The 24,421-nt window shown below is 43.0% G+C and overlaps 1 protein-coding gene across 13 annotated transcripts in view; it reads right to left on the bottom strand.

The window, feature by feature from the left end:
- The window catches only part of NCAM1 (neural cell adhesion molecule 1), a 974,982-nt gene extending 966,993 nt beyond the window's left edge, over positions 1–7,989 (bottom strand). For 12 of the 13 annotated variants that reach the window (XM_069224353.1, XM_069224357.1, XM_069224354.1 and 9 more), the window contains exon 1: positions 7,498–7,933. In XM_069224353.1, coding sequence (XP_069080454.1) covers positions 7,498–7,549 — 52 coding nt within the window. In that variant the 5' untranslated portion in view covers positions 7,550–7,933. Of the gene's footprint in view, positions 1–7,497 lie in introns of all 13 variants that reach the window. The other variant, XM_069224356.1, reaches the window with a different exon arrangement.
- Positions 7,990–24,421: the final 16,432 nt, after the last annotated feature.

Genomic DNA, 24,421 nt, shown 5'->3' with positions numbered 1-24,421 from the left:
ATGCCCACGGTAGAATTGCTTTGAGAGCGAGTTTTCCCTCCTTAACCCTGTCTCCACTTTGTCTGCAGAAACAAAAGACATACTGCTTAGGGGTGTTGCCACTACTTCCTCACAAAGGTGGCTTTAGCTTTGAAGCTAACCTTTTAGGTTAAACACCCTGAGTAGCCATTCTGCGGGAGGAGCTGACACCTCATTCTGCAGAGACTGCCTTTTTTTCCTGTATGGGTTATGTACACTAATAACCAAGACAGGCAAACATCATGCATGTAACACTAAACAATCTGAGACCTTAGCAACAAGGCCCATTAAAAATCTAAGAATGCCACTTATAGTTGGGAGTTGCTTGATAGTCTGTATCTGTCATCAAATCCAGCCCATCTATTGAAAAGTAGATCCAAAAATTTGCACCATTGTTGTTCATATGATCCTGTTGCTTGGGGCCAAGTTGGGTTAATGGAAGATTAATGCAAGACACAGGGCCTGATTTAAAACTCGGAAGACACGTTACTCCATCACAAAGGTGACGGATATCACGTCCACAGAAATCTAAATCCCATAGGATAGGATGGGATTTAGATTTCGGCGGACAGGATATTCGTCACAATTGTAAAGAAGTAACCTGTCCACTGAGTTCTAAATCAGGCACATACAATTAAGAAAGATGCAACACACTGAACTCCCTAGAGGTCTCACATTTTAAGACAGTGCTGCTACAAATTATTCCGCCAGAGCTCTGTGAGATGTCCATAAGAGCTGCATGAGATAAATGGGAACCATTTTTATAGTCTTTGGTTTGAAAAGAAAATTTGCATGGTTTCACTCATCACTATGCAACACTCGAAGCCCGTGCTCTAAAAAGTAAATTCATAGTTTAAGAGAAGAAAGGTACATTCAGTAAGTGATCTACAGACGAGACAGCTTAGGTTTCACGTAATAGCATATAGGAGACAAACTGTACAGAGTAAGGATACCAGATGATTTTCAGTCACCAATGACTCCTTTGCTGCACTACTGGACTCCTGTTTAACAATCCAATTCATTCTAGGAGTTGCATATTTTGCTCAGAGTTTTGACTGATTAGGACTAAACTGTCAGACACTATTAGCTGTGGCACCTGGTACCCTTGCCATATTACCATAGGGAAGTTTGGTTTGTGGACTTGTAGTTTAATCTCCACCTTATTAATATCAGCCTGCGGCATAAAAGCCAGAACACGCTTACTAGGTTTCAGATGACAACGCTGCAAGCTCTGCATGTGTGCAATTGTAATCACATCTATGGAGTAAGTACCATTTTGGAGACACCGACACTATGTAATAATATGTGACATAGTGTTAAACAATTGGTACTATCATTATAATGACAATCTTGTAATTTTAAAAATCACACTTTTTCCTAGACTGACCATAACAATTTCCACTTCTAGTTGAACAGTGGAGAATAATCCACCACCAGACACAAAAAAACTGAGGTATGTTGGTGACCAATAGTAAGGAGGTTTTTCTCCCCCTCCCTGGTCAGAGACCTAAAGGTGCATACTCCATTCGCTTAGTATCCCGAATGCGAGTTATTACCATGACCTCGACACACAATTATATGTTTGTAATCAAACTGAAACCTCTGAGGTAGCAACATGTTAAGAAACTTGAGATTCATAGTCTGTGGTGCTATGCAAACCTGGGTCTACCGAAGGACCCATGTTATGAGATGCCATGACAATGTTTCCAGTCTTGGCCTGTTCTAATAATTATTGTTTTGAGGATTAATAAGGGTCAGTTAAAATAAACCAAGACTGCAAGTTACAGAATGTACCGATGTTGTAACTCAACACATGGGGCCCCTGTGCTTCCGACAGTCACATAACAACTCTACCGCACTGCTAGCTGTGCTCAAAGTTGGTCCGTGAGTACTGGGTCCATGCTTTATTTCAAGAAAAGTCGCTATGTAAGACTCCTATTTGCATTCAGTATATGTAGAAAGTGCTCAGAGGCTATCCAAAAAAAAAAATACTGGCAAGGGCATTGCCCTTGGGGGCCAAATGTTGGCCCTGAATGTTTCACAAGTTGGTAGTGTACTCATTCAACCACCTTATGGCACCTCCCTTAACAAAGAAGAAATTAAAAACCCTTCCCCTTACAGAGCCCTTAAATAAACATACACAAATATAAACGTTGAGTCATCCTCATGTTCTTACACTATCAGACTCTTTCTTTGGACCAGATATTGCATTATGTGCATTTTAAACTGCTAAAACCCCAGTTATATTTTCCTACCCGAAATAAAGAGGCGCTTGGCATCAGTTTGAAACTGTACCAAATGACTATATTTGAATTATCTAAACTTCTAATTTGTCTCTTTAGCTGACATCAAAAGGAAAGGCCGCTAATGAGCACCTACAGCTCAGGGTAGCATTCAGCAAAAGAGACCGTCAATCCCCTGACTAATTTATTCAAAATCTCACAGTGTGTAAAAATGCTGCAAAAGAAGTCCAACTTCCAAATACAAGTGAATGTATGTTCTGTGGAATTACCGGAGTCTTCATGCAGTGCATGACCTCAATACACCGGTGTTTTCTAGACTTTGTCTTCTTCTAATTCAACAGAAATACAAAAAAAACAATTTTTGTATCTGCGAAAAACATGGGAGCGGAAGAATACAGCATCGGTAAGCAATTCGAGACGCAACAAGATAGTGAGGGAACTTGTTATTATTTCTATATTTGAAACAGGAATATGGAATATTTTCAACCCTCACCGCCATGTATATACACATCATCGTGGGAAAAAAAAAATGTAATTCCCTTATGGTGACCAATGAAATTACAAATAATACATATTGTATTCGTCCTTTGATTATCCCATACACATATTATTTTTTATGTGCTGCTAACCGAGTGTTGACATTCAGTGGTAAAATGTTACAACTGTTGTGTATTTATTAATAACTGCGAAAATATTGCCTATAACCAAGAAATAAAGAAATATGCGATAAGAACAGAGGCCTGTCCTAGCATAAGTGTGAGAAAGTATTTTTTTCAGCCTGATGTGCTGTTGCTCTGCAGACGGGCAGCAGCAGGTGCAACCCCCTCCCCCTCCCCCTGTTGTCTCTACATTACCCCACAATCAATTGGTTCTGCTTTCCCTCCAACCAGCCGAGGCAACCCCCAGACTACAAAAGTTCATGCTCTCTTTGACAATGGAGAAGGAAGACAATCATCGTAGCTAGCTACTAGGCCAGAAAAAATATTTATGTAGGTACAAAAAATATATCTGTAGGCCTACCAAAAGAAGCAACACTGTCAACCTGGAATATGAGAAATTAACACAGGATGTTCAAGTATTTTATTTCACGTCCCCTTAACCTAAAACGCCTAGCCACGATTAAAAGCCTGAGCCATAAATAGAGTAATTCGCCCATGCGTATGCAAGGTCCAAGTCTAGTTTTTTTTTTTTTTTTTTTTAATTAGAGAAATGTCGCCTGCAACATTTTACTGTGGGTTAGCTCTGAGAGTTAAACCCATCTGCTCTGGCTATAAATCAGCCCAAGTTACAAAAGTGCTGATTTAATGTAGGGGGAACAGCGGGGGGACGCTACGAGCACACAAAAGAGGGGGCTTTTGCAAAAGCAGGAGGGAAGCCTTTGTTACAAGCCCACCGAGTGACGAATCTGCCAATTTAATTCACCCTATAAACCTCACACACATCAATACTCTACACGTACATGGGATGTTCTGCATTTGCAGTTTATCTATGGGAGTTAGTTTGGTCGAAGATTTGGATGTATTATGTGCCTTGACTGGAGCAAGCGCTTCGATTGCATGCTTCATTTCTTTCATCTTTGGGGCTTTAACAAAACATATCCTTATTTTTATTCTCCTATCTTACCAATTTGCACGCAGTTTCTGTTTGTGAAACCATAGGTTTTGAAACCCATCATGAATAAAAAAACACTGCAGTCTAACGGTGAATAAGGCCACGTATATGTCTCAAGACCCAAGTTGACACCATCAAAGGAACACCCATGAATGCTTATTGTTCGTGGTTGTTACTGATGCAGGACTGGATAAAAATAAATGTTTTCTTCTTTTCGCTGGATAGCCCCTTTCAAATATTGCGCATCAATATTCCTCAGACGAATACAAAATCGTACTGTAGATATATACTAAAGAAATAAAGGCACTGAAAATTGTTTCCTTAAAAAGTTAAAATTGGTGTAATCTAGATCTGTAGTTTAATTCATAGGTGTCCGGCACAGGTAAAAGGGTAATAAACCTTGTAAATTGTTTACTACAACCAATGCGCCTTGCTAAATAATTTTCATTTATGTGCAACGTTTGCAAATGGGGTTTATGCGGCTATCCTGAATCTACTACTGAGTGAGCCCTCTTGGGCCTACATTTTATACCCCGTCTCCTTGGGCCACACGAGGTGAACCAGGGCTAAGCCTCTCACAATGTGGTTTCTGAATACTTAGCATAAGGCATTAACGTTTTCTAATAGCACATCAGTAAGAACCTTTTTCAATATTCTCCTGAATTCACACTCGTGACACACACATTTGTAAGCGTAGTTGAGATCTCTAGCAGGTGAAATCTCACACCTTATTAATACGGCTATGAGCTTACTTCCAGGTGCAACTCAATTTAATATTAAAATACCGAATATTCTAATTACCCATTTAAAAGAATGTCTTCAGCGATGGTTTTAAGTAGCCACCACAATTAGATCAGTGGTTGAGTCTGTGGCCTTTTCAATAAATTCAATATCAACATATGGATACGTTCAGCGGAACACCTAATTTGTGGCCACTTACCCCCAACCCCTCGCCACCCCCATTAAAATTATTGTCTGTTTTTCTGACTAGAATAACGCCAACACCTTGGTAGAGTTAACCTGTGTCTTGCGAAGATTGGTGGGGGTAGGGGTCCGGACAATTTAAAAGCTCTACAGGTTGCTGGCCAACGGACGTTGGTCTGCCGATGGAGGGTGGGAATAAATGGGAGAGCTAACGGCTTCTTCCCGCCCAGCCGCGCTCGCCGTCCATTGGCTCACGGGACAATGGAGTGTGCGCGAGACAGGCAAGGCGGCTGCGGCGCGTGCAGTGCTCGCGCTCTTGTGGACCCGACGTCTCGCGCTGCCCCAGCTGCATCCGGCAAGCGCAGTCATGCCACCTCTCTGCGCGCTCGCGCCTCTGCTCTCGTCCCCGGTGCCTGTCGAGCACTTACAATGCATTTTGCATGCCACACAACAAGATGCCAAACATCTAGTTTGCAAGGAGTTCCTCTTCATCGCCCCTATCTGTTGTTTCCGTGTGCTGATCTGACCTCCTTGAAAGTCTGCCCTCATACTGGCGATACATTGTGGGGATACCGAAAGGAACAGGGCTTTTGGAAAGCGAGCAGCGCATCCACACCCGCTGGGTTTGCTTTCAAATGCAATAAAACCCGTGTGAGAATCGTTGAACCCTACCCCGCCTCCTTCAGCAACTTCGCATCTCCCGATCCATCCTAAATTAACAGAGCACCCACCCCACCCAAAAAAAAAAAAACGCTGGGTACGAAAACTACAACAAAAAAAATAAGTAAATCCTTTCTCTTAGTCATGGGAACCTGCTGGCTCAACCCTCTCCTTACTCTTACCCCAAACACCATAAATGATACTCTTTAGAAAGCAACAACAATCTGTAAATAACGAAGATTTTCTTCTTTTTACGCCGTTTGTTTTCCAAACTCCTTTAGACTCCATAAACCAATATCTGTTCTGCCGACTATGCCCAAGTATTTGTTGGGCCATGATGTTTTTCTTATAAAGACGAACAGTTTTGCAAAAATATAAACATAATTAAAACAAACGCCCCCCCCCCCATCACAAATCTGACCTAGACCTCTCTTTTCCTCCATAAATCCCTGTAATGTAGGACTACAAGGACACGTTAAACTTCACGACAAGAAAAGCTCAACAGAAACAGAATTCAAGCATATTATCTAGAGCGGCAGACTCAGAGACACTCGACCTCCGCCCGCCCCTTCACCGTCCGTCCATCCATACTGCAAAGACGAAATTCAGCGCTAGCTCAGACCAGAAAGTACGGTTTCGTTCTAAAATAGAACAAGACTCACACGATCAAGACACAGTTGTGATAGTAAAAAACGTATATTTAAACACATAAACCAAGCGTCTATACATAAACAGGAACTGTTTCACTACCTTGGGCATCTTAACCAGAGTCCAATTGTTTATCTTTGTTAGCCTTCACACAGGATTCAGTAACAAAATTCACCCGAACACAGCCCAAAATCTGTCGTGACATGCACGACCACAACAACGTGCCAAGTCGGGGCAACCAGCTAGGGGCAACACAAATCTATATTTTCACAAAGGGAATATGCTCTAGTGTCCTACCTCATAAAAAAAATAACATGGATGCGGCCATGACCCCTCCACCAGTGCCCCCATAACATTTCAGGAAGGTACCATTTTACACAAACAAAATTCTTACATATTCAAACCAAACATACTACAGTAAAGCCGTTTTTATACCATTCAAGACATGACAATACGAAAGCTAATGCCTCCATCCTTACCGAGAATGCACACCTATGTCCTCGAGCATCTTTCGTAAAGCTAGTTCTCCGTCATTCTTTCAGCATTAAACAGTGCATCACAGCATCCAACACGCGCAGCTCCAGAACATTAGCACCGATGCAGGTTGTAAAGAAATATTAACTACTGTTTCAAATGTATACAACCACATTGCTCCAGCCAGTCGCACAATATGGGACACAATCAGCAGCCGCACACGACTAACACAGGGTCGTGGATGTGCACACAATTATTAGTATACACAGAAAACACACACAATGTCTGCATATAGCACGACTACTCATAAACAGAATATTAAAGATATTAACGTTTTATCATATCGAAGAAAGAATTAAGGTACAACACGGCAACTACACACGCAGATTGCTGACAAGAACGTTAATGTTGAAAAAAAATAATCAATGGTGTACGTCAAATGGCTTTCCATTCATGGCCTCTACAGCATTATAAATAACTACATTTAAATGAAGAAAAATAAGGGGGTCAGTACTGTGCTTGAACGGAACATGCATCCATAACTGAAATGAGCACAAACATCAAGACGTGAGTATCTACGAAGTACGGAGAGCAAAGAATAGGATGAAGGCAAAACATATTCAAGGGTACCCGAGACATCTAACAAGAGAACCACCGCTGTCTGTTCTTGTACTAGCGGCAAAACGCCAAAATACACCCGAGACTTAGTGAACTGTGCACAAATAAAAATATGAACTAGATAGAAAATAAATAAATATGCCAAGAGGGAAATCCAGGGCTCACTGCTGCCTCTAAGCCCATCCGTATCCATCTATCGTCATACAACATACAAAAAACACAGTGTAATCAAAACCGTTATACACTCAGACCAGAAACGATAAAACAAGATCAAAATGCGATTTTGCAAATATAATCGTACCTGCGGTTCCCAGCAAAAGCCAAGCCCAGATGAGTTCCTGAGTTTGCAGCATTGCCAGTCTGCAGATGGACAGGAGCAGGCAGACCTCTCTTGATGGTGGCTGTTTTTTCTTTCTTTCAACAAAAAGCAGGGTTATTAAATGCACTTCCTTTGCAAACTCTGAAGGCACCCCGACCCGTGGGTGTTCACTGCTTTCCCGTCTTTTCCTCTGATTGTGTGTATTTCTGAAGGGTGTCCTTTTTGCAGTCTGCTGCGCTCGTACTTCCACTTGCTGCTTCCGAAAATGAGTGACAGTCCTCGCGCCAGCCTAGCACGCGCAGCGTCTGACGAGAAGGGATCAATGCGCGCGGACGCGCGCTCGCTAGTTCGGCACAGATTTCAGGATTCCGTCGTCTCTTTGAGAAGTGGCGCGCGCGAGACTGTTTTGCGCGAGATTGTTTTGCGCGAGCTCGGCGCCCTTGTATCCCTCCGCCTGATGGAAAAGGAAAGTGCGCGCAGCGCGTCGCGCGAAGGCACGAGAGGGACGACTGCAGGAGATGGTTCAGTAAAGAGGACTGCTGGGTGGGACTGGTCGCAAAACCCGGCCTGGGTACTGTGTACTGGCAGGATTCACTGGCGCTCCCTGGCAAGTGTGACGCAACAATCTTCTGTTGAGCCCTGCCTTTCACCACAGAGGGAACTATCTACCCATCATCGATGGCATAGTTTGTTGGCATCTGCGTCCTTTTTAATGGATGCTTCCAACCAACTTTTTCCCTTCAGGGAAGCCACGACATTTGTAAAGATGTGTGCTGTAGGAATGCATATTTTGTTTATTGCGTCCGGTCTGCCTTTATTTTCAGGATAAGGCATTTTTACAGCATAACCTACGTTACCTGCCTTGTCCGTCTTCTCGTCCCAGTCCTGAATATTTGGGCAACGTCTCAGTTGCGCCGCAGCATTCACACAGCTTTTAAAAAAATGCCCTCGTGCCCCTTTCAGTATCAAAGGAAGTTTATGTCAGTTATTAAAAAACACTATCTATTCTCCAAGAAAGCCAATAAAATATTAAAAGCAAACCGAACATTAAAAAAATCTTCATAATTACTGACAGTAAATACTATTATTTCACACTAAATACTACATTTCTATTTTAAGACTCAAAATAAAATAGACTAAAAATTGTATACTGTTGCAGATAGCATTACTGCTAAGTTTTTCTTATTTTAGCTTAGCTTTAAAACAAAACAATATAACGTACCTCCCCAAAGAAAGTTGTTACAAAGATCGTGGAAGGTTACAGTAGGAATGGGAGTGTAAACTAGATTCGCCACACTATCAATATCTTCCATTTACACTAGTTGAAATGCATTTATCAAAATATAGGTGAACTCTTTGGCTATACAATAATTTACTTTAACAGTGACAGTGGAAATAAGATGTTTAGTACATATTTAATTAAAGAAACCAAGTATAATAAAATTATAGTCAATCAATTTATTTATTTCATGAATTGGAACGCACAAGAGGTCCACATGCATAGATAATACATAAAATACCATAAGACAATACAGATAAAATTCCTATGTAAAACTGGATAATAACATTAAATTATCTGTAAAATGTGATACATTCACAATACTTCCCATCAAACTTATAATACACAATCAATCTCAAGCAATACTTCTAACTCTGTACAATGTACTTCCTATAGAGCATATCATACAGTGCAAAAGAGGAGTATCCTAGGAGAGGCCACTCTTATTACATTCCCCAACGCATAATAGTATTTCCTTCCATAAGGGCAAATACAGAGCACATTCTTAAAATCCATACTAAAACGTAATCTATAAAATACAAAACAACCAACCCTCTGCCCATCAAACATGTATTACAAAAACACTATCATGCTCTGCTACTCAGTAGAAAACCCCTCGTCCTTATTTCACAGTAAGATTAGTATAAAATGCCTCCAAAATACCACAATAATTCACTTAAATTAATTCATCTTGTAACCACCAATACAAGGAAAACTCAATGTAAGTTTAAAAATGACTTAAAAAACTTAAAAATCCTAAAACAAAATACTTCATTAGATGGATTATACAAGAATTCCAGGGCCTCTCCGGCAAAGTGAATATTAAAATTCAAATAGAGGGGTTTCAGTCATTTTTTCCTAAATGTAGCTAATGGGGGACAAACAACTAATACATGCTTAAGGTTCTGCATCCCCAATTGGCAAAGATCACAGATGTTATAGGATCCATCCCATTTGGAGGATAGATCTCTAAGTGGCACTCTAATCTCAACAGAATGAAAATGTGCCTCATCCCATGTGGGAGATTCCAAGCTAGATGTGGCTAAGAATGTTTAAAAATCACTGATTTGGTTAATATAACTAGTCTCCTCCTTAAACAACAGGACTTGAAATCCACGGAAAAGCCTTTGAACCATATTGCCTCTTTCATGGTCTTTTTAAAAACAGTGGGCAGTAGCAATGGAATAAGGTCAAAGTCAAGTTCAAGCAATTGCACAGCAAAATGATAGTTTGTAAAAAAACGTAGATTATTCTCTTAACCTGATGAATATTTCTATGAATGCTAGTTGTCTTAGGGTAGATTCCATACTATGAACTAGGCAGTAAGCCCTCCGGACCACTGCCGCAAGGCCCGGTACAAAGGCATTCTTAATACCAAATTCGAGCCTTAGGGCTGCCACTGAGGCTGAGTTGTTGCACAAAGCCAGGAGTCTTAGAATCTGCCCTTCTATCTTACCAAGGAAATCCCATTTAGAGATAGATCTCTGTACATTCTAGAGCATATAAAAGGGTAGTTGGAATCTTTGTTTGGTAAGCAGTAAGAAGGTGGAGAAAATTGCTATGGCCAACTGCATTGAAAAAGGCCACTAGACCTTGTGCTTGAGAGACAGCCTTACTAACGTTATCAGGATTATAGTCTTGGTCACTGAGTGAGCAGGGTAAAATGTTCCCCAAAAAGCAATACATTTTTAACTGCTCTAGCTTATGTTGACCCAGGGACCAAGAAAAAAATCATTTTTTTACCAGATTTTTTCCCTAGAAAGCATGCTACTTGAGACTTTGATATATTGAATTTCAAGTGATGATGCATAGAATAGTGATTTAGAGCAGCCAAATGTTGATTTTACCTTTCGGGGTGAGGTCAATCATGACTATATCATCAGCGTATTGAAGGCCCTCCGATTTTGGGTGCAAAGCCATCAGCATTCCATAGGGAACCAGACAGGTCATAGATATATAAAGAAAAAAGCAATGGTGTCAATAGACAGCCTTGCTTCAATCCATTTTTTGTAGGGAATTCTGAATACAGGCCCTGCTCTCCTCCTAAAAGAACTTTGCACCAGGTCGAAGAGTGCACAGCTATGACCAAATGTAACAAGTTTGGTGAGACACTCAACTCATATAATTTCTTCCATAAGATCTTCCGATCTACCCTGTCAAAACCATTGAGAAATCTATAAATGCAGCATATACTACTCCGCCCCTGATCTGAACATATTTTTCATTTATAATTTGCATTAATAAAATGTTATCTAAAGTATTGTGTTCCTTTCTAAAACCTGCTTGTTCCAAAGGAAGTATCACGTTTTCCTCAATCCAAGAAGTTAAATGCGTAAGAATACTTTTAGCGAATATCTTGCCAGTTAGGTCCAACAATGCAATTTGATGGTAATTTATGGGTAGAGATTTATCTCCCTTTTTATGTAGGGGGACTATAACACTCCCAGATCAGGAGGCCCGGAACTCTACAGTGTAAATAGCAGACCTAGAGGACCGGGTAGAGAATTCTTGCCCAGAGCTGATGCTCGTATTTGATTATTGCCATCGGGACCTCATCAGGGCCCATTGCTCCGGAGGCCCACATTGACCTTATGAACCCTTTGATCTCAGTCACTGAGGGGAGACCGAAGCGGTTCAATTCAGTTCTATTACTTGTACTCAGGTCCAATTCCCATGGCTCAGTGTCCTGATTTTCTGCATATAGGGAAAGCATATACTCCCTACAATCTGCCTCAGCTATCGGCGGGGCAGTAGAAGATTTACGATTCCTACAACCTTCAGAAATAATAGACCAAAATTTGCAGGAGTTTTTAGACACTTCGACTTCCCTCAATGTGACCTACTTCTGTTTGGCCTCCTCCTTCCTTATACCTAATTTCATTTGCACTCTTTTTTTTAATAGGGATATTTTTCTACTCCTATACTTAGACTCCCATTCATGCTGTTGCCTTAACAATTTATTGATTTCTCTATTCAACATTAAGACAGAAAACTTTACTTTCTTTTGAGGAGGCTTAGTACGCTTAGGCTGATCACTTTGAATTATTTTTCCCATAAGTTCAGTGAAGTAATTTAACTCATTCCTACTCCATTCGTCAATGTATCTCGCTGAGCTTTCAAGTACTTCTTTCACAGATAATATTTTAGCGGGTGTCCAATAACTACTACCAGATTTCCCATAAAAATTAATGTCCTGGCCCTTAAAATTCCAAATCTCTACTAGAGATAAATACATTTTTAGCAACAGGCTAAGGATCTTATGATCACTAAACAGTGTGTCAATAATTATCATATCCTTCACTAATTGGGCGATAGCATTAGAAGCAACAATATAGTAGATAATAGAACTAATCTGTTGAGATTTATGTGTAAAGGATGCAGGGGAATCTGAACGAGAACGCCCTTTTAGGATGATACAGCAGAGGTTCCTGAAAACTTTCAATAAGATGTACCCCCCTTTATCCGTCCTAATTCTGGGGGGAAATAAGATGGAAGGGATATTAAAAGCAGATTCCCTCTCAGAATTGCAAAAAATGGAAAGAGATAGATTAGAGATTTTACTATTTAGATCCCCCATTATCAATGCCTCATAGATACAAATGTGGATTTGAACAGAAAGTAGAAATATATTTAAACATATGTAGTAAAACTGTATCATAATCCTTATCTGGGGGAATATAGGCATTTACTATTAGCATGTAAGATTTCCTACCATCCTCTAATATTGGGTACACTCTCACCATTTGAAAAAGATTTGAAGAGACTGGAAAACTAACATATTCCCCTTTATGGTTGTTGCTTAACAACATCACAATACCCCCTTGTGCGTGTCCTTTCTTAGAAGGTTGTGCCTTTAGACAAAGAACTGAATACCCAGGGCAGGTGAAGTCAGATGCACTCCAGGTCTCTTGGATGCAAATTAAGCCAGCCTGTAGAAAACAAATAAGGTCTAATTTTTCAGGGTGGTTTCCTATTCCTGCGGCATTCTAAGAGACCTTAGAGAGATTAGGGTTCATGGCCGGGCTGTAAGCTCTTTCCCTTCGCCCGAGTGCAATTTAGATCCTCCGCCAACCAACTCCATTTTTCCTTTACAGTACCTGAATAATGTGAAGGGGCATCTTCCACAAGCTTCACCACTCTTTCTCCATAGAAAAGGGAAACTTTCACTTTTTCCAAAAAGAAAGAAATAAGGTCACGCAATCTGTGGGAACTACTATCATTCAAGTATGACACGGGGGGCTGCTGCCTATTAGAAGGAATTTCTTCTCCCCATACTGGAATCACATCTATGCCTCTACGCTGTAACTGCTCACAATTAACTAAGATCAGATTTATAACAGTTTTAGAGTAAAACCAGACTTTTGTCTTTATAACTCTCACACTCTGATAAAGATGCACCATAGAAATGTCACTGCCTTCAATTAATTTTAACTCCTCTATATCTGTAAAACAAGAGATTAAAAGGGAACTATTTAAAACTAAATTCCGATCAAATGGAGCAGAAAACTCTAGTCATACAGGGGTCTCTGTATACCCTTCAATAACTTCCTCCCTACTGTTTACTTACCCACCTTTATAAGGATGAGATGTAGGGTTCAATAACACTGCATTTGAATTTACATTACAAAATGAGTCAGCGGGATAGGGAAAGCAAGATGGCAGCCATGCGAGATGGCCGTGTGTGATCCTCCCTGCCCAATCTTAGCTATGCAGTTGTGGATACCTTAATCCTTTACTTCCGTGATATTTACCTGAGGAATGTGTCTTGATATTTACTGTGGGGAAGCTCTGAGGCTCCAACCCCTGCAAGTCACGCTTGTAAGGATACTCTGTTTCTTCAGGCAGTCTGCGCGCCGGCTACATTGTAGCAGCACTCACCCGCGGCTAAACGCTGGACGGATGCTTCCGAAGGGAGCAAAGACGGCGCTTCCCGCGGTACGGGGGAAACAGACAAGGATGAGTGTAACAGGCCAGTTAAGAACTTCAGATGAAGTTAAGTCGCAGCACAAAGCCAAACGGGGAGTCCAAGCGAAGGTAAAAGCAAAATAAAAAACTGTGCCACTTGATAGATTCTTAGAGAGAAAATCTCGAGATGGAGCTCGAAGTGGAACAGGGGCGGTGTGCTCACCTGCTGTAGAGGAACGGGAGGGATTATTGTCTGAAGTGAATGTACCAGAATCTTGATTAGAGAAAGGAGTGGAGAGTTTGGACAGTAAAGTCTTGAGCTGGACTTCACTGCTGGCGTGTGACTGTTTTACCCCCTCACTCTTAGGCCACTTCACAGATACTACGAATATTGCGCACTCCAGCGGCGATGAGCCACCAACACGACAAGAAAGTTTACAGCAACAGCTCCCCCATAGAAATGGTGAAGGAAGTCAAGATATGGTTCAGGAAACATTAGATAATCTAAGCCACGCTAATGGAGAAGACCTGATGCTAATTGCAACCTGTGATAAGGATCAGGGCCAGAGCAATACATATTTTTCACTGTCCGATCAGTCAAGCTGGACAAGTAATGAAGGATCGGATTCAGAGACTGGGAAAATCTCTTCAGAACTGGGATCTGAGATGTCCTCCCCAGCCTCAGAATAGGAACAAGCAGAGAACGATAACGTTATCACCGTAAGGAAAAAGAAGAAAAAAAGGAATGCACAGCGCAGTCCAGCCACGCACTGCTAATATCTCAGGAAACTAAAGATCTTCAGTGGGATTCTACAAACACCCAACTCAAAGAAGGCTCAGCCATGCATGGTAATACTGAAACGCAACCTAGCCTAGTCGACCCTGGAAACTATTTATCAAAGTATTATGGAACATAGAGAGGAATCTAAGACTGAGAGCCGCAGAACCCAGTTAGCCTGTTGTAAAATGCAGACACAAATTAGCCGAGTGGCAAAACATGCTCCGAGTTTGCGACACGCTTAGGGGAGGCGGAGACCCGAATCTCCAGACTGGAAGACGACGTGGTATCTCAGAGAACACTCGGGGACACGATGGAAAAAAAACGTGAAGATGCTCAGTGGAAACTGACGGATTTAGAAGATAAACGGAGACGCAACAACTTACGAGTGCTGGGTATACCGGAAGGGGCTAAGGGATTGGATCTACGTGGCTTTGTGGTAGCTTTGTTTAAGGAGGCTTTTCCGGATCTGAATCAGTGGGAATGGGAGAGAGAAATTCAGAGGGCGCACCAGGTTCCTTTTATTAGTACAGCTAAATCTTCAGTAGCAGGAGATATTAAGCCTAGGGCTATGTTAATCTCTCTCCTTAACTTTCAGGCAAGACGGGCTGTTTATGACCTCGCTCATCCTGATCGTAAACGTACTGCCAGGGGGTGCGACTTTTTTGTGAGACCTGATTTTTGTCACACAACTGTGGAAAAAAGATGGAAACTGTCAGCTAATTTTGCCCCTGCAGAACAGAGAGTCGCAGGTCTACTTGATGAATCCAGCCAAATTAAAGGTGATAGCTGTAGGCAAAACCCAGTACTTTACGTCTGAAGTAAAAGCAAAAGAGTTCATGGACAGACTTTGAGGCTGATAGAAGAGGGTCCATCCTTTTCCCCGCCTCTTCTATTACAGGTTTTTTTTTGGGGGGGGGAGGTGATGGAATATTATATAGCCAATTTTAAAGAGACATCTGTGTCCTCTCTCTCCATCACGGGACATGGGAATAAGGGTATTTATATTTCTTATTTGTTTTTTCTAACAAGTAGTTATAGGATATTTTGTGGGGTATAAGGCACATTACGGGTATGGCTTGGGTAAGGCAGGGGGTCATGATTCCATCTTCATGGGACAGCGCAGTACCATACTTTCCATGAAGCTGATTACAGGGTTGGGGGGGAGGGACTCGGGGATTGGAGGGAGAGGGGGTGGGGGCAGGTGGGTATAAGGAAGGGGTAGGGTTAGGCAAGGTGAGGCTTGTGGATGGGGAGTGGGGGAAATCTCAGGAAGGCAAGGAGAATAGGAGGGGTAGGGGGAAGGACACTCAGTGTAAACATGTAAAGGTACAAATGAGGTTGTGGAAAATGATTGATGAGAGAGTCAGTACGAAACAGGAGCTGAATCTCAGAAGAAGAAAGTTAGACAGAGAAGATATGGCGATACCAAAGAAGAGCAGACGCCTAGAAAAGAAAGAATGGCTTGCAATTTAAGGATGTGCTCAATGAATATATGTGGACTTAATAACCCCCAAAAGAGGAAAAAGTAGCATTAGGATTAAAATGAATTCAGGGAGATTTATACTGTTTGCAAGAGACCCACATCTCATGGGAGAGGCGAGGGCTTTTAAAAGAACTAGGGCTGATACCCTTCGCCTGTACCCTGCAGATGGTGTCAACACGGACAGTGGCGTTACAAGTCAGTAATTCCTGCTTTCAAGCTGGACGCTCATTGGTGGATAAGGCTGGGCGCTGGTTCATTCTAGAATGTATGATAGGTACAACTAAGTTTACTCTTTGTACTATCTATAGATCGAACTTTGACAAGGCCGAAGTGCTGGATACCCTAAGTTCTGAACTGATAGAATGGCCATTACTGCTGGTATTATGTGGAGATTTGAATATCCATATAGAAGTGGGGAAAAACATGGGTAATAAGGACCAGTACCGGGGACGTAAACCCAATTCTGGAGGGCATTAAGAAGGTTAGTTAGGGATCATGGGCTGGTAGACGCTTGGGAGAGATATATGGCCCCTGGCCCTGGTTTTACCTATTATTCTTCCCGTATGCTAAATTAGTTAGTCAGGGGGCCACAACTCAAACTTTACCTTCTCCCCCAATTAGGTTCTTGCAGCTCCTTCACCACTCTTGTTCAGCTCCTTATGTCCACTTTTACACACTTCGCCAACTTTTGCAACTCAGCTTTAACGTCACTGGGCTATGAAGGGTTCACATTCTAAGGTCCACACTCCGGGCTGCTCTTACCACTCCCTCTGCTTCGCTTCCTCATCCAAGGACCACATCCAGCAGGCAGCGTCAGGAATAAGACAGTAATAAAAAAATCAGAGTCCCCCCTTCTGTCAACAGTACTGAGACCTGGAGGGCTGGGTGTCTTGGGAGCCTTGAGGGCCTGAAGGGCTGGGAGTGCTTGGTGGTGTTTGGGGGTGCTCCTTGCACCACCCCTTATGCTACTCTGCTCTGCCAATCTGGAGCCACACCTTTTGTGGCTCGCGGCTTCCTGCCGCTGGAGTGCAGCTGTGGCTAGGCCCCCCTAGGCTCAGCCTGGGGTGCATCACGCTCCACACTCTGCATGCCTCTTCCTTTCTGGGACCTTCTTCTGCGGCTCGCAGCGCGCGGCTTGTATCTTCCTTCCTGCTGCTGAACTGCAGCTGCAGGGCCCCTCTGTAGACCCAGCACTCCAGGGGGACACGAGGCCAGAGGCCTGGGGTAGCTGGGTTGGCCAGGTTGTCTACGTCACTACGGAAGAGTTCTAGTTATAGTCTAAAAAGAGTATTATCAAAGAATTTACCAGTGTCTCGTTTTGAACAGCCTTGTTTCAAATTAAAATGCAGATGTGTAAGTGTGTTCCTTTCCCGCCTTATTTCCTGCTTACAGTGCAACCATGTATGTGCGATCTCGCCTAAAATGCATGACCGATTTAAACAAGGATTGTTAAAAGAACAATACAATAAGGTTGACTTGGTTAAATATGTCTCAACTTCCCTGTGTTATGATTCCCTTACCCAGCGGCCAAGTAGAGGTCATTTATTTAAAGTGTTGTTGTGCCCTTCTATTTCCGAAGTAAGACCAGAGCTACAAACAATCAATTCATGTTAATTGTTTATAGTACTACATGGCGGTCATCAGGCTGGTCAGCTTTTAGAATGAATTTTTATAAAGGTTGCTATTATTTGAGGAGATTCACCTTTCATACAGAAAAGTAATAAATGCATAAATATTCTAATACCGTGCTGATTGAAGATTTGTTCAGTAATATCTCATGTTCAACTGACATAATGGTGCATATCATTAAAATTTGAGTCAAACTTTCTTTGTGTAAATGGCAAAGTCTGCATTAATAAATCAGTAGTTTCGGCATCCATGTGGGGATGTAATCAAGTATTTGACATAGACCAAAGCGCAGATGAAGTAACATTTTTATAGAAAGATCTGAGTAGAGTTGTTAGATATGACTTTGGACAAGGTTGCTTCTAGGAGTCAATGACAGTACATGCATGGCTTCTTTTGCTGAATTCCTCCTTGTCTCTGTGCCATGGCACCCTTCTTATTTTCCCCTTTCAGTACAGTTACTATAGGAAGTAGTGCATGTGGAACACAAAAAGGAGGGGCCGAGAGGAGAACTACCTCTTGTTTTGCTATTTTCCAAGAGGATCACTAAGCTGAACAGATAAGTCTGCTATGGCTTCACTTTTTCTTTATGAAACTGTTTATGTTGTGATAACCTATTTTTCCTTTTCGGCAGTGCACCTGCTTTAGCGACACTGATTCATTTCCAGTAGCAGAAGCAAGGTTGTTCACGCAACCTCGTTTACTGGGCAAAAACAAGGTGCTTCTGCCAACCGAAATACTTGCGTTTAGTGTATGGCTGCTTTTTTTTTTTTATCATGCTCTGCTGGGCAACGTTTTGTTTTTTCATTTTCTGGGTATTTTTTGTGGACCGCCTTAATAACTTGAAATGGCAGCGGTCCGCAAGATCTTTTCCTGGTCCCGGTTGCTGAGCAACAGGATGAAACAGTATATACAAGAATGGCAGCGCATCTTCCTCTCCGTGATGGTGCTGATTTCTTCATGGAACAGAGTCACACTGGCTAGAGAAAGAACACTGTGGAGTCATCAGATGAGAAGGCTTCTTGGGTTCCTACTACTTCTGCTTCTGATATTGAGGTTCTTCAGCATATGATAATAAAGCTATAAAATGAGCCTTACAATCTCGAAAGGGACTGCCTTCAGCTAAGATCCCCTGGGAGCCCCCTGCAGATTAGGATGTATCTGACCATTCAGATGAGGAGCAGCAGATTGTAAGATAAATCAGGGTCCAGATCTCAAGAAGGTGCTGGCACATTTAACACTCTCTTTTTTCCTGAGACGACTTCACAACTGGATGAGGAGGACTTCTTTAGCGAGAGTAAAATAAGAGAGACTGACACTTTGACTATTTGTAAGGCAATAAGAGGTTTATCGTTCAGAGAATTAGTGAACATTGAAAACTCTTCCTTCTCTAGATTCTTGGCAAGGTGTTATCCTTTACAGAATTTCCCTTAAAAGTTCCCTGCTCAGTAAAAGTGGACTCTTTAATGGTGGGGGTAGTATCTAGCAGCACTATACTTTGAGCGGAGGCTTCTTCAGCTGATCAGGTAGATAAAGGTGAAGGGTGCAGTTAAGAGATTATTCAGCTTCCAGTTTTGCTGTTAGTGTTGGAACTTAATACTACTTACACAGTTCAGTCCTTGTTGCATGATTTTCAAGCCCTTGCTAAGAAAATTAACCAAGGTGACAATACCAATGCTAGGTTGGCGATTATGGAACACCAAGTTCAATTTTCTCGGATATTACTTTCAACTCTATTGGCTTCTGTTTCCTCTGCTGGGTCTTTGATTGCCATTCAGAGGCACATCTGGATGAGGACATGGGAAGCAGATAAAGCATAAAAAGCTCTTAATAGGTCATCTCACTTCGGTGGTGCCAAGGTGTTTGGCTCCAAAAGATCGACAGAGGATCAAAGGCTGCAGATAAGGCATAAAAAGCTCTTATTAGGTCATTTAACTTCGGTGGTGCCAAGGTGTTTTGCTCCAAAAAGATCGACAGAGGATCGAAGGCTTCTCACTCCAGTGAAGCCTCCCGCTAAAGGAAGAGGTTTTGGTTTCTGCAGAGCTATTGGTCAGCCTCCTTCAGGGGGAAGAGGCCAGCCCTTTCATGGGAGGGGCTGTGGTTGGGGTTGTCCCTCCTCCGATAAGTTCCAACGGCAACCTGCTCCCACTCCCAACACCCCATCATCTTCCAATTCCTGAATACCTGCAGAGAGTGGGATAAAGGATCAAGGCCCTCATTCCTACTCTGGCGGGCGGCGGTCGCCGCCCGCCAGGCGGGAACCGCCAATTGGCCGCTCCGCGGTCAAAAGACCACTGACGGCATTCAGACCTTCCCGCTGGGCCGGCGGGCACTAACAATGTTAGCACCCGCCGGCCCAGCGGGAAGGGGGCCTGCAACACTGAAGCCGGCTCCAAATGGAGCCGGCGGTGTTGCAGGTGTGCGACGGGTGCAGTTGCACCCGTCACGCTTTTCACTGTCTGCTAGGCAGACAGTGAAAAGTAGGCTGGGGCCCTGTTAGGGGGCCCCAGGACACCCATTCCCGCCAGCCTGTTCCTGGCGGTGAAAACCGCCAGAAACAGGCTGGCGGGAAGGGGGTCAGAATCCCCTGGGCAGCGCTGCTTGCAGCGCTGCCCTGGCGGATTCACCTAGCCGGGGGAAATCCGGCGGGAAACCGCCGGACCCGGTTTTCTGACCGCGGCTTTACCGCCGCGGTCAGAATGGGTCAGGAAGCACCGCCAGCCTGTTGGCGGTGCTTCCGTCATTCGCGGCCCTGGCGGTTTTTACCGCAGGGTCGGAATGGCCCCCCAAGTCTCATTTCAGCTTAGAGAGCAGATGTATCAGGCGTCTGTGTTCTGCAGTTGGTGGAGTTTGACTACCAGATAGACTTTTCTTCCACTCCAGAGGACTGTTTTATTCCAACTCCAACCCTTCAAAATCTCTTCACGCTACAGGGGCTACAAAATGATATTCCAGATCATATAAACAGAGGAGCAGTGATTCCAGTCCAGAAATAAGCGAGAGGCCAGGTTTGTTACTCTCTCATATTTCTAGTTCAGAAGGCTTCAGGGGGATTTGACCGGTCCTGGATTTGAAGACTGTCAACTTTTATGTCCCCTTCAGATGTTCAAGATAGTTAGCCTTCCAGATATTTTGCCCTGATATCTCTAGGCACGTTCTTGGCCCTTATTAACTTAATTGATGTTTATTTCTACACCACTATGAGCCCTGTCTTCCAGACATACTTAAAATGTTTTGTCTTAGCTCAGCATTATCAGTTTTGTGTCTTACCCTTAGGTCTCTCCTCAGCACCTAGAGTATTTTCTAAAAGTCTATCTCCTTTGGTGTAGAACCTTCATTCCCGGGGGTTGTTGGTTTTCACTTACCTGAATGACTGGTTAATCTGCACCTCTTTTTATCTAAGGCTCTGGAAGACCTCCCAATTGTTTGCAACAGTCTGTCAGCCCACAAGTTCATGCTTACCTTGCCAAGTCACACCTAGAGCCTGTTCAGTAACGTTTATACGTGGGAGCCTTGCTTAGGATGGACTTGAGGAAAATGTTTCTTCCTCATCCTTGTCAAGAGATATTGATGTCTCATTAAGGACTCCTATGGATTTTCAAAGCAGCACCAGTGAGACACTGGCCTAACGTGCAAAGGGCATGTCAGCAGCTTTGTTTCTGGTGTCCTGGGCTCACCTCCATTTATACCACCTAGTGTGCCATCTACTGTAGTTCCAGGATCTGACTTCTCTAGATTATGAAGCTCTGGTTCTAGTGCTTCCCAAGGTTTCGCTGAAGTTTCAATGGTGGTTGGATGGAGTTAATCTAAATGAAGGAGTGATACTGTCTTCCCCCTTGCCACAAATAATCACAACAGATGTTAGTAGTCTAGGTTGGGGAGCAGCTCTGGGGCCCCATTTAATCCAGGGTCTTTAGTCAAAGGTGGAAGCTCCAAATTCTTTGTACTGCTGGAACTAGGAGTGATAAACCCACAAGATACCCTGACAAAGTCCTTTGACCCTTGGACTTGAGAATAGTTTGAAACGTGAGTATTTTAAGGATTCTAAATGGTCAGTTAATTCATGGCATTTCATCAAAAGACCAGCCTTTCTGTTTTTAATCATTTCCAGGGGTACTCGTCAATAAAGGAATTGCTTTAGGTATACCCCTAGGTGATTTTAATCATCCTTTTGACCTGGACTAGACTAGTGCATTTGTCCTTAAAAAGGATATATGATAACTCCCAGGTCCTGTGGCCCTGGTTGAGTCCACTGGGGTGTCATTGTTCCTATTCAGTGTGAGAGGCCATTGAGGTTCAGGAATGCCTGATAAGTTGTGGGTGAGGCTACCTCTCAAATACCTTTTGAAGACCCTATCTTTCTTTTTCTTAAATGGAATAAGATAGAAGGGATTATTAAATTGGACTTCTCAAGTATCTTGTGGATCTACTGCTTAACTAAAAAGAGGATATACTTGAGATTCAACACTTCCTTCTCTCCTGTGGGGGTTTGTGGAACTAGATGCAGCCCGTAAAGCACTCTTGGCTTTTTCTCTTTTGATCAAGAACAAACTGATTCTGAGCAGCACAGACAACGAGACAGCTCAAGCTTACATAAATCAAGTGGGGAGTAGCAGAGTTGCTCTGTTGGCTCGAGAGGCAGAACAGATGGGACTCTGGATGGACAGCAGGTTCCTGTCTCTGACAGTGATATATATTTGGGGAAGGAGAGGGTGTGTGGATCCTCTGAGTTGCACATTCCCCTCCTCATTATCCATGTCTCTTACTCTGGAGTTCCTTCAACAGACCATCAAGAGATTCAGGGAACCAGGGTTGCATCCTTTTCCCCTCTCCCATAGATGCCCAGCTCTTGCGGTTCTGCTGTCTTCTCCCGCCCGACAGGCCGGAAGGGAGGATCCAATGAGCTTTCCTTGGACCAAGGATCTACTGTTTGCTTTTTCTTTTATCCATGATTACAAGATAAGAGAGGAACAGGTGGAAGTCCTGCTGGTAGCTCTATCTTGGTCTTGCTGACCCTGGGTTCCATTACTCAATCAGATGTCAATTTGTCCCTCATGGTTCTTTCCTCTGAATCCTTATCTCAGGTTCCAGAATTTTTGAGAGAGATCCCTCTACTGCCTCTTGCTGGTGGTTTGGACTATGAGAGGCAGAGATTGAAAGCCTGTGACATTTCTACAGATATAGTTTTATCTATGCAGAAATCCAGAAAATCTAGTTCCCTGAAGTTCTATGAGAGACACTGAATTTTCTTTCCAAATTGACGTTCTCATCAACACTTTTTTCCTTTATGTTGTGAGGGGTCCAAGGTGATGGAGTTCCTTAGGGGTGTTGTTTTGTTGGATTTGGCCATCTTTCCTCCCCATAGCCAGTAAGCAGCGATTAAGGCAATAAGAGATCCTTCTTTACTTCATTTTGATCCTTTAGTTTCTCTTTAACTCAGGAGTTTTTACCTGAGAAGACTTCTGTGTCTTCTTGTGATCTTCCTCTGGTTTTAAAAATGTTGCAAGATCCCTTTTTTGTTAGCTCTTGGATTCAATTCCTTTATGTCTTTTGACTCCCAAAAGTTTGCTTTGTGGTAGAAGTAAGTGCAGCTAGGATACCAGGGGAAACTGGGGCTCTTTTGTATCAAGACCCTTTCATTAGTTTTTTTCCCTGACAAAGTAGTGTTAAGGGCAAAACCATGCTTTATACCCAAGGTGGATTCCTCATTCCACTATTACCAAGACATTGGGGGTCATTATGAGTTTGGCAGTACCAGGACCGCCATGTCGTCGGCGGCTGTTGTACCGCCAACGGGCCAGCGGAGAAGACCGCCAAATTATGACCATGACAGTCTTCTGAAAAGAACACAGCCAGACTACAGCCAGTACCGCCAGTGCAGTCATACCACTATGGATGGCGGTAGGCACCTTCAGGCCGGTGGACACCATGGGGCCATATGTACAAACACTTTTTCCCATAGAGACAGAATGGGTAAAAACCTTTGCTACATCTGGCCCCATGTTCCCACTGAAACATTACGGGGCTGCACACCTCCAAGGTTTCCGCCGCTGTCGCACCACCACAAAAACCGTGGTGTAAACCAACTTTATAAAAGGAGACACTTACCTTCTGGAACACATATCAGTCTGGAGCCGCCATGGAAACCGAACTGGAAGTCCTCCCATTGCTCCTGCTGGCACAACGACTCCGGAACCAGCGACGAAGACAACAACCGTGAGTGCACACACCTGCCTGACACTGTAGGGAAATCCCAAAGTACACACGCACACACAACATACACATCCGGGACAGCTGGTGACACACACACGTAACCACACACCCATATGCACACACATACCAACATACGCACACCCATACTACACACACGCACACCCATACTACACACACCACGGTCTACACACAGCAACCCACAGATACACAGCACCGACAGTCAAACAAAACAATACACTACAGCACCAATTCACACAACAACACCACAACCATAACTACACAAATGCTTTGTCAAGCAATTTCAGTACACACCTCCACATGACACCACATTCATACTACAACACGTAACACCTGACAACCAATGTACACAATCACACAGTCATACAACGAAACATACTTCATATCACACTAACACAGCATACAACACATCTGACATATCCATCACCACACACAAGCATGCACACACAACAACCACACAAGGGCACACAACACCACCATTACACATGTCAATACAAACAATACACAATTAATCTACATACATGCATGTACCAAACACAAACATATCCTACACATAATACACAGCCATCACAGCGGGACAAATGCCAGAGCCACATACATA

Source organism: Pleurodeles waltl, chromosome 3_1 (genome assembly GCF_031143425.1).
Source record: "Pleurodeles waltl isolate 20211129_DDA chromosome 3_1, aPleWal1.hap1.20221129, whole genome shotgun sequence".
NCBI lineage: Eukaryota > Metazoa > Chordata > Amphibia > Caudata > Salamandridae > Pleurodeles > Pleurodeles waltl.
This window is presented reverse-complemented; position numbering and strand designations above follow the sequence as displayed.